The 10,911-nt window shown below is 44.2% G+C and overlaps 1 protein-coding gene across 1 annotated transcript; it reads right to left on the bottom strand.

The window, feature by feature from the left end:
* Positions 1–5,635: 5,635 nt before the first annotated feature.
* LOC103781174 (transmembrane protein 207-like) lies at positions 5,636–9,630 on the bottom strand. The gene is made up of 5 exons (XM_008948876.1): positions 9,541–9,630; positions 7,674–7,711; positions 7,289–7,333; positions 6,723–6,856; positions 5,636–5,781 (listed from the first exon to the last, which is right to left on the bottom strand). Exons 1-5 carry the CDS (start codon positions 9,628–9,630, stop codon positions 5,636–5,638), a joined length of 453 nt encoding a protein of 150 aa, XP_008947124.1.
* Positions 9,631–10,911: the final 1,281 nt, after the last annotated feature.

The following is a 10,911-nucleotide window of genomic DNA, read 5'->3' as shown; positions in this document are numbered from 1 at the left end:
GGCATAAAGATTATATCTTGCTGAGCAGATTTCTTTTTAGGCAGAGGAGAAATAGTCTGGGATTGCCTGTTAATGCAGGTGTAATTGCTGATCTCAGACCATTGATTTTTCCTGTTCTTTTTCTCCAGCATGCTGTAGAAGAGATTTCTGAGCCTTTGTCTTGACGGTTTTCAACTTGGTTTAAAGTGGTGGGAGCTGTTTTGTGACTTGCAACACGTGGGTCAAACCAAGCAGTGGCTCAGTATGCAATTCAGGACTGAATGTCTGCTCTGATCAGGAACTGAACATAAAGATTTGGTCTCATTAGTCCCTCCAGCCCTGTGCCCCTCCTGGGGGCCCACAAATAAGGTACACACATACCCCAAATACAGCCTTAACTCAGGTCCACTGTCCTCAAATATACTTTGCATACAAAGAATGTACATACAAACATTCCTTGCAGACAAAGCATGTTGCATAAACATTTGTGAGCCTTTCTCTTCTTCACTCTATGTAGAATAAGGGTTAATTCTTTAACCATACTCCTGTTCTAGCTACACTCTTTGATAGCTTTTGAGGATCTATCTCCTGCACAAGACGATTAGGAGAAGGTCACAGCGACCCTTAGGTTTGCAAGGTTAATGTTTTGTAACAACGAGTCCAATACTGCATTGCTTCATTATTCAAATCCTGCTGACAGTCTATCTGATGTTTTGATCACTTGTTAATATTTAATTGTTAATTAACTGTTTGATTTAATTCTGACTCTGATTTCATGACTGCAGTATTCACTCCTCATTACCTCATTACCATGATGTAGATCTATTTTAGTTTGCTTGTTTATTCATTAGCAAGAAATGTCCCAGAAAGTCCACAGGACTTATTTTTTTCTTTCAGAATCACAACCAGTCCCTAAGGCTAAATACATTGCAGATGAGCTCAGATATTAAGGAATTTCCTTAATACTTACCTACATCCCATTCAACAGCAGCTCAGTAGGTATGACAATAGACTGACTCTGCCTTCCTGATGGCCATTGATGGCTTACCAGGCTCTTTGCTCAGATGCAGTTTCCAGCTGGGGCCCAACTTGCCTTTTATCCTTCTCCAGACTTTCAGTAACTTCAAGAAGTACTTTGGTATGTTTGGGCATCTCAGCCTTGCTGTTTTGTTTCCCAGGGTATAAGGAGAGTCAGGGACTTAGCTGAGAGCTGCAACTCTTACATTTCCTCCCTGCTGTACGTGTCTCATGGTGTCTCCTTGAACCTGGGGCTCCTCATTGTGCTCTCCATGGAGAGCACACAGCTCAGTGGAGTCTGCCAGAGCTCCAGTAGGTTACAGAAAATAGCAAAGTCTTGTAGGTAAGCTCTTTGCTGAGTTGATTTCATCCCTTACAAATAGATATTGATTTCCCATTTTGATATATGCAAGTGAGAGAGAGAATAAAACAATGGCATCTGCAGTGGTTGTCCTCCTGCATGCAATATTTTGTCCTCTCACTACCTCACTCAGCCTTGTACATAAAGGCTCTTAATAACTCTGGCTCTAATCAGGAGTCGGTCTTACTGTGACCTTGTGAACTAGACCATCTTCTACTGCAGCTGCATGAATATTTTTTCAAAATATGGACTTCCCTCTTTTTCACACACTTAGTAACTGATTTTTGTGTGAATTCAGTAGATCTGAACAATTATTTTCAGCAGATATGAATGTTACCTCAGAATTCTGTTTTTTTTATATATGAGAACAGTTGTGAGATATAATAAATGGGTTTGTCTTTGAGTGTTGTGTTTCTCTAACCCATGTCCAAGTTTTGCCCCAAAAGGTGCTTTACCAGGTGACCTGCTCTGTCTCCTGTGAGGGAAATCACTGCTCTCCTTCAAGGACACAGAAAAGGCAGCAACACAAACAGGAGCAGCCCTTGGGGTAGTGGCATCTGATTTTGGAGGCTGTTCAGACCTTTGCTGGCAGCTGCAGACCCCAGACCCCAGTGTACCCCTACAGCAACAGCTTTTTGACAGCCATAGACTCTATCCGCAGTTTATACACACCTACTTATAGTCATTTTATAAACTTTCCAAGCAAGAAAAGTAAAATTCCACCAAAAAAGCAAGGTTTTCTCTCTCAACTGGGGTTGGACCCCCACAGTTTGCTCATCTGCCTCTGTCAGATATTGTGGACATACGATTAATGACCGAATTACTCTGTCCAAGCACTGTTACAGGGAGCAGAGGACAATCTTCTTCCATAGCTCTTGGGTCCCTGCTATAAGATGCCTTTGAACGAGAAAGGAATGAGCCAGACTTGTGCCATCTAGTGACCCGAAGAGAGCGAGCATCTGTCCCTGGCTGTATCCTCCCTCCCTCCACAAAAGCCTTTAGCCCATAATCCAGAGTCTTCAGACGACAATAAAAAAACAGATTAATGATCATTTCTATTATTTTCACATCTTTCATGTGCAAACTCTCCTTGGCAGCCCCGACTGACTCCCTGAGTCACCTGCCTCTGGTTTGGCTCTGTTTTGTCTGAGAGCCAGTTCATGAGTTTATTATTCAGATCTGGATGTGTGGAGGTGAAAGTCCAGCTATGCACCTCTGCACATTCTCTTTGTCTTTTGCTTCCAGATGGTCAGCAAACAATTAGCTCCTCTGCAGTGCTTCCATTTCCCCTCTCAAGGCTTACCGACAGAAAGTTCTCCCAGAAACACATCTGCTTTCTAGTGTTTTCTGAGTTTTTCTAGGGCAGTTTCCAATTTCTTCTCAAATTCTGCAGGAAGCAGAAGTCGAAGGATGAGTGGCAGCCAGAGGGTCACAGCAGAACAAGTGCTCTTCCAAAGCAGATCCAGTTCCTAAGGTGATGAATTATAAAGAAATGGTTCACCTTTCCTTATAACTCTGGAACCATCAGCCAAATTGCATAAATTGTCCTCGTTCTGTAAGCTGAGTGCTTACAGAAGCATAAGAAATCAGGCAAAACCTCTGCTTTTGTAAGAATGGCAACACAAGTCTGGAGAAACTTTGTCCATTCTGCTGGAGCACCTGGGAGAAGCAGCTTTTGTGGTCAACCTTAGGTCAAAGGGGCCACCCCAAATACATTGGCAGAAGGAAGGGATCCATCACTTTCTCCAAGGACCAGGGCAGTGCCCACTGAGCCCCCTCTCAGGGTACTCTCCTTCCCCGCCCCAAGCCAGCAGCAAGGGGCAGTTTATGCCCCTCTCAAGCAGTCCTGCATAAAGTCTTCTTGCAGGAAGCACCCATGGCTGCTGTCGTGTTGCACAAGTACCACAGCACACAGGTTCTCTCACGGTGGTGACTCCAGCTGGAGCCGAAATTTGTTACAGCCACTGGCTTGCTTTACTATAAAGCACTTGACACAATTTTGATGGAGTAGTTTTATTCCTCTTGTGAATAATTTTATTCCTTTTTTGAATAATTAAAGCTCCCCAAACATGAAGCTGAATGCACATGAGTAGCCCAGAAACACAAGCCTGTTCCCATGAATGTTCCCGCAACAGCAGTAGCCTCCTGGGAGAGCTGCCGAAAGTCTCGCTTGCCCTCTGTTGGGTGACTGGGGAAGGATTTGCTGCCTCGGTAATGAGTGCCACTTCCAGGACCTTGGGAACGAGGGATGCAGAGTGATGGAAGCATTAAAACCAGAGCAGTCCTTGCTTGATAACCTCTCCAGCCATTTGATTAGAAGGTGACATTCAATAAAATTAAAAGCCCTCATTTACTTAGAGCCAAGCGATTAATAAGCAGGAGGTGGTGATGTTTTATGCAGCGTATAATGCAGACAACCTGTGGAGCTCCCTTCCACAAAGGGGGCACCACAGCAAAGGCAGCGTGGAGGTGGGAAGGAAGTGATGGCTGATTTAATGCCCAATAGAAGGCTACGCAAGCTGAAATGACAAACATAATCAAATCTCACGCTTCAGGGCATAAATTGAAGGGGCTGAGTAGGGGAAGCAGTTATGTATATAAAAGGTCTGATTCTGAGAGGTGCTGATTACCCACAACTCAAGTTCAGACGGAGAAAGGACACTCAGGAATTGTTCGGCTTCTCCACTGGCTGAGTCTGTACTTGCTAATTTTCCTTATTAATAAACCCTGCAATATTTTAGCCTGCTGGCACAAACATTCATTCTGCTACAGTAACATTTATTTCCTTTCACACAAAAGTCAAACATTAAAGCTGCTTCTAAAATAAGATTTTATGGAGATAATTTGTGGTGGTGCTGGCAGAGAATTTGTCTCTCAATATATATTATAATTCTTTATCTAGTGCAGGTATTTATATAGCCTCATTATGACAATATGTGAGCACTTCATAACCTTTAGTAGATTTATCTTCCCAGTTTCCTTCCTGAGCAAGGGAACTGGTACTAACCCCACTCTACAGGTGAGGAGCTGCTCTATGAAGCAGGCTGTGGACTCCCATTAATCTTTTGGGGTAACTAGGGTGGACCCAGCTGCCCACTCTGACTGTGAGCTCATGGCTCCCCAAGCATGCAATGCACAGTACTAAGTGTGACATTTACTGTCTGCACCAAGGAGGAGGCTGATTGCAACCCCCAGTCCTTGCCATTGAGAGAGTAGAGGCAGAGAGGTCAGGTAGGCTGAACCCAGCCTTCAGTGACCTGCCCATGACAAACAAAAGAAATCTTCGCTCTCATCTGGAATCCAGCTAAGGGGGATATTTGGCATCTTTCCTCTGCAGTTTGAGAAATAAGCAGGCTAATACCTCCTAGGAATTGCTTAGGTACAGCTGATCCTGCTTGTGTACACGGCAGTCTTCTTGAAATCTCTTCCATCCTGTCTGCAGTGGTCATCTTGAAGAAAATTACATCCTTTCTCTTAAAGGAATTCTGTAGCTAAGCTTTAAACACTTAACCCCATAATTCAAGTCTGTGGGGAACTGCTCTGTGGGTCCTGAGCCATTCAAGCTCTCAAGCCTGCAATTCTGGGGCAAGTGCAGCTGGGGATAGTCACCATGAAATTAAGAACTCAAATGAGCAAACTCCCCTTTTTCGATGCTTTGTAACCAGCTCTTGCCATTGTTACTCCCACCCTAATCCCCTTCTCTTCCTTTCCCTCCCCAGCCATGAATTTGTTGCCTTTTGCACTAAACAAATCTGATATGCCGTGCTAAATATTTTAAATGTGGCAAATGATCCTTCATCACAGAGTGGCATGATTGCATTACAATGTATTAGAACAACATGACTTTGCCAGAGGGTGTTTGTTGGCACTGTGCCGACTAAAGGAGGCAGCCCAAGTTTGAGAAGTAACTATCAAGTAATTTATAAACATTTGTTCCTAAAACACACGGGGTTGCACCAGCTTGAGCAGCCTTAGAGGGATAAATCTGGAAGCTGAGGCAGAAACCCCCAAAACAGACAGAAGCTCCTTTGAGGAAGCTTCTTGAAATCCAGAGCCCTATCAAAATGTCAGGCTGAGCTCCTGTGACAGATTCAACACATGCTTTTGGCATTTATTCTGTTCCATTTTGTCTCCTCTTTTAGGTGCAGGTGAAATACATGTTGCTTTTCAGTCTCTTGGCCAACCTGTGGAAAGGGCTGATTTGATCTCACATTGGTGTGGCACAATGGAGGATTTCCGACGAACCAAGTAGAACTGCAGAAAGTGAACAAGTGGCATCTAGAACTTGTTTTCCTTCATAATATCCTCATAGGATGGAGGCAACTCATCTCCTTCAATGCTGAACTGTGGGGCAGGAGAAGAAATCTCTGCGGCCATGCAGGGGCTTAGAGATCCAGAGAACGAGCACTGAGGTGCTTCACTTGCTGGAAAAAAGCAAAGCTGTAACTACACAGCAGACAGGCATGAAGAACAAGCATGAGGGTGAGAGATACAGGCCTGGGAGGAGCTGCTAAACCATTTGGAAACAAGAGAGGCGTGGGTGTAATTCTTGAAGCATGACATCATCACAAAGCCTCTCACTACAAACTCCAGATACAAGAAGCGAGACCAGAGGAATCTGAGCGGATCTGAGGTAGGTCCTCCTTGTGCAGACACTGTCTACAGCCACCCAGAAAGCAGGCAGTACCTCCTCTGGTAAGGTCTTAGTCTAACAACAGAATTAGCCGTATTCCTCTTGGAGGGACCACTGTCTGTCTCAGCCAGCTGATGCTACTGACAATACTCAGGTCAGTGCTGAGTGCTACACATAGTCATTATAGCCCAGTCCTCAAGTGTCTGGGAATGCTGAGTGTGGCTACCATGAACATCACCCACCCACCCATCTTTTTGACAGACCCCAGGGTGTCAAGCTGCCTGCTGGGGTTGCTCAAGTTGACTGGTACAATCTTCCCTGAGTGAGAAATTCAGGTCATGTGTTGGAAAGGGTTGCCTGACCCTAGGTAGTGTCTATGGCTGCCTATGTCATGCTACTGAGTGCCCCAGCATCTAGGAGAAGGTCCCCCACGCTTCCAGTGTCTAGCTGCGCCCCATCTAGTCACTTTTGGGACACATAGGGAGAGCACTGAGTTCAGCTGGAGGCATGACTGAGGGAAAGTGGAAGTGGCTTGCTTAAACCTTCCAGTCCACAGTCCAAATATTCCCCCAGGATGCCTGATCTGGGCTCTCCCTCATTCACCAGAAACACAGCACCCAGCTGCAGCCCAGCTCCCACTCAAGCCTGGCCACCTCTTACTGGGCTACAGATAGGCCACAGAAAGCCTGCTGGGGCCAGTGTGACCTCACAGGACATGGGGAGAGGACTGACCACAAAAGGCATCGGAGGTGCTGAGCGCGAAGACGGCCAGGGTGCGTCGGCAGCTCCGCCGTCCCAGCCAGCACTGCAGGCAGCAGCAGATCCCGCAGGACAGGAGCAAGGCCAGGAAAAACAACATCAGGAACCTGAGGTAGAGGCAGCAAGGGAGGAACGGCACCATCACCATCTGCAGGCAGCACTGGCAGATGGCTGCATGTCTTCAAATTAACATATTCATTAACATCTTTTGGAAAGAGCTGTAAAATGTTGTGGTTTCCCCAGCAGCGTACTGGACATAATCAAAGTCCCTGGAAACCAATGTCTCAGTGATGAGGGCTGGCTAGAAATTCAAACATTTCTCCCTGAAATCATTCACTGGTTTTCCCTGGCTCAATTGTCAGTGTACAGTGAGGACGATATGGATAAATGATTCCCATTAGTCAGTAAAGACAGAACACAGGGACACCCCAGGAGTAATGCTCTCTAGCTATCAGTCTCTCTTAATGCCTTTCTCTCCATATATCTGTCAAAGAATATTATTTGCCAGTTTTTACCTCTAAAACAGATCTGAAACTTACCACACATACCAGCTGCTAAAGTTTTCATCACCCTGTCCGAAGCACCTAATGAGGGAAAAATAAAGGGAACTTTCAGTCCAGCGTGAGGAGATTGTACCAGCCCCGATGCAGGTCTACAAACACAAAGAAAAGCATCATTGGTAAGCAGAGGACTGAGAAGTTTTCCTCCATCAAAAGAACCCCATCAAAAGTTTCTCTGTGTAGGCGGGAGCAGATACAGATGATGTACAAAGCAGCGTGCAACTGGTTTGCCTTTCAACACCAGCATCCACCACCAGTATTTTTGCTGAGAAGCTAAAAGGTTGCCAGCCCCCCTTTCCTCTTCTGGAAGCAAAATAGGCCTTCCCTGGAAGCCCAAGGTGGGAAAAGGGGGAGCCACACTCACCTCTCGCCGAGCTCACAGTCTGACTCAGAGGCTGCTAGCTGAAAACACACACGTAAATCAGAGAGGGAAAAATATCTGGTTTTTTGTTGTTGGTGGTTTTTTTTTTTTTTTTTTTTTTTCTGTAATTTACCAGTATAATTACTGATCTTAGAGTGGGGAGTTGGAGAGGAAGAGCCCTAAAGGGTGCTGGCTCCTGAAGGGATGAAAACCAGACCTCTCCCTGGAAACCACAGGGCTGAGCTCTCACCTCTGTACATCTCTGGTCTGAGTTAGCCCATACCAAAATTAGTGGATAACCTTGCAGAGAGCTCAGTAAATTCAACAGCTTGCAGGTGAAAGCTACACCAAGGGGAAAGCATTTCTTTTGATGTGAAAGGGAAAGACAAGAAGAGGGAAACACAGGCAAGCATCAGAGACCTGTTTACAGAACTGGGCTTCGCTACTCAGAAATGTCTGCTGAAGATGTACCATGACCAAATTCTTGCTCTTTAGCTTGTTTTCCAGTAGGTAATTGTGAATGCAGCTCTAAATTGGACTGTTTTGACCAGATGAGTGCTTTACCCAGCACTTCCCTGTTTTTGGATAATAGTGGTGCATCATTCCCAGAGTCAGGTTTCAGATATTGCAAATATGTGAACCTGAAACTTGTTTTTCAGGTATGCTTTCTACTTTCTGCTCAAGCAAGCTTATTTTTGCAAGCCTTGTTGATCTTAGCCTCCATTTGAGGTTTTCTGGGCAAAAAGTAACTGGAGTGGTTCAGCATTATGATTCAATCAAATTCAAGACAATTTTTGCCTGATTCACATAGGTGTGTTATAACACTTGCACAACTTCACTATAAAACAAACCTTCAGAATATAGAATTGCAATAACACTGGGAAACAGAACGAGCGAGATGGAAGGATTTAGATTTCTTTCTTGGAGAAAACAATGAGAATGTAATTTGTAAATCATTACTTTACTTGAATTTCCTTCTGTGTATATCCAAAACACACAGAGATTTCTCACTTTCTCTGAGCCAAACTGGAGAGCTCTGTTCTGTATTAGAAATTTGTATCAAATATGTATAACTGAGAGATCTCATATTACCTCCCTAATTAACAGGACTTCTTTGGAAGGATTTTGTTGTGCAAAGCTTGTGTCACTGTAAACTGTAAGAAATCACTCCACAAATCTCTATAACGCGTCTGATCCTGTGCACACACTGCCTTCTGGTACCTAGTTTCACAAGAGGTCTTTAGGTATAGTAAGTCTTTCCTACAAAACATTCTCTATGAAATCTCATGAGCTGTTGAAGCCCAGACGAGGAACAGAGAAAAAGACAGAAGCTTCCACACTTCCAGACATGTCCTTTTAAAACTGAGCTAATTTACTATGTCACACACCCTGCTGAAGAATATTTTAATTTTTTTTTTTTGGTACTTCAACCTATTATTAGAATAACAGGTCAAAAACAGACAGCTGATTGCTGTGATTACATGTACCCTGAGCATTCTTCATGGCTGAATGACAACCTTTGGACTCTTTTTTATCATCCTTCAAACTACCTCGGCAGACCTACCTTAGCATAGTTTAACTGCAGCACAGTGCATCTGCTCTGAGGCAATAATCTATCAATGCAGCCAAACACTCGCCTGTGCTGCTCAAGCCCCACACACTTTCATTTCAATAACCATACACAGAAGAAAGGATTAAGACAACCATGCTTCCTCGGCATTAACTGGAATTGTTGCGAACGTTAAATCCTCCCCAAATTCATCAAGTCCTCAAAAAATTCTTTAAAAATAAGAAAAGTTCTATAAAAGTTGAAATCTTCCCCCCACAAAATCCCTAAAATCAACCTAGTCCCAGTGAAGAGTTTGGTTACCTGGAAGGTTAAACACAGAACTCCAATTCCTGTGATCCATGAAGCAAAACACAAAGCTCCAGGTCTCAGCATCACTAGCAGGAGAAACATGGGAAAAGCTTTGTTTTACCTTCTGTAATTTGGAGCTTTTAAAACTTCCCTGCACATTGTGCCTTCAGCCAGAGAACATGTCAGCCAATGGCTTCCCATGCTTCAGAAATTACTGTTAGCCAGGAACAAATTTGGGTGTGCATGGACACACTCAAATGGCTGCTAGAAGTTAAAGGAACACTAGTTTAAGGTCAGCACCTTGCAGTTGTTTCAGTATTTTCATAGCTGTTCACAGATTCCTATTGCTGAAGCTTAGTTCCATATTAACCCACGTCTGTATTGAACAAGACCTACTACAAATAAAGACTCAGTGTGAGGCCATGCTTTCGTTACGTGCTGCCTTTCTGCCATTAAAGAAAAAACAGAGGTGCCTCCAACCATCTCCTACGCACTGTGTGTACTACCTCAAACGTGTACCAAAGATGAAGGACACTCTTCCCAGCCTGAGATAACCACCACTGGCACCTCTGCTGCTGTTACATAGCTGCCAGGGGTTGGTTTGCTAGGAAAATACATCAAAAATCCCCACACATCCCAAATAGTCCTCATAAGGGATACAAAAAGTCATTGCACAAGATAAGGACCAGTTTTATCCGAATGGATCCATCCAGCTAACGTAGTCAAACGAGAGGAAAATGGTTTGTGCTGTAGCTCTGATTAGTGGATAACCTTGCAGAGAGCTCAGTAAATTCAACAGCTTGCAGGTGAAAGCTACACCAAGGGGAAAGCATTTCTTTTGATGTGAAAGGGAAAGACAAGAAGAGGGAAACACAGGCAAGCATCAGAGACCTGTTTACAGAACTGGGCTTCGCTACTCAGAAATGCAGAACAGACAACCCCAGGTTGTTTGGTGGCCAGTAATGGGTTGTCACTGAAGTTTACAGCCTGTGGCTGAAATGCACCATTAACTATGCTTCTTCCAGATTTAACACAAAGGGTGTTGCCATGAATATGTTTAGCTGTCACTCCAGAAGTTAAGCATTATGTTGGGATGCCATTACTTCAGTAATGATTGACAAAGCTAAGCTGCTCTTGAGATCTACTTCTGTGGCTTTGCTTCAGCTAAAAGGTCAAGAAGTCTAACCAACTCTGGTACACACACTCAGGTCAGGTTTGTTATTTATTATTAAAGTTTTGCATAAAGCCAGTCCAAACTCTAATGTTCTCAAATGTTTACTTTCAGCTCACTACTAATTGAGGGTAAGCATCTGAAACAAGGCCCTCAGAGAAAGCATCTCTCATAGTGCTAAGTGCACATGTGAAATGCTGGGGTTTGAACCC

Source organism: Merops nubicus, unplaced genomic scaffold (genome assembly GCF_000691845.1).
Source record: "Merops nubicus isolate BGI_N331 unplaced genomic scaffold, ASM69184v1 scaffold45831, whole genome shotgun sequence".
NCBI lineage: Eukaryota > Metazoa > Chordata > Aves > Coraciiformes > Meropidae > Merops > Merops nubicus.
Note: the sequence above shows the minus strand (reverse complement) of the source record. Positions and strands in the feature narration are given on the sequence as shown.

Excerpts from the sequence above, each read along its gene's own strand:
- LOC103781174 (XM_008948876.1), bottom strand. The coding sequence starts at position 9,630 with ATGTTTCTCCTGCTAGTGATGCTGAGACCTGGAGCTTTGTGTTTTGCT. Across the intron at positions 7,334-7,673 it reads GACTGTGAGCTCGGCGAGAG|GTGCTTCGGACAGGGTGATG; the intron begins GTGAGTGTGGCT and ends TTCCCTCATTAG. Across the intron at positions 5,782-6,722 it reads CACCTCCGATGCCTTTTGTG|CAAGTGAAGCACCTCAGTGC; the intron begins GTCAGTCCTCTC and ends GCTTTTTTCCAG.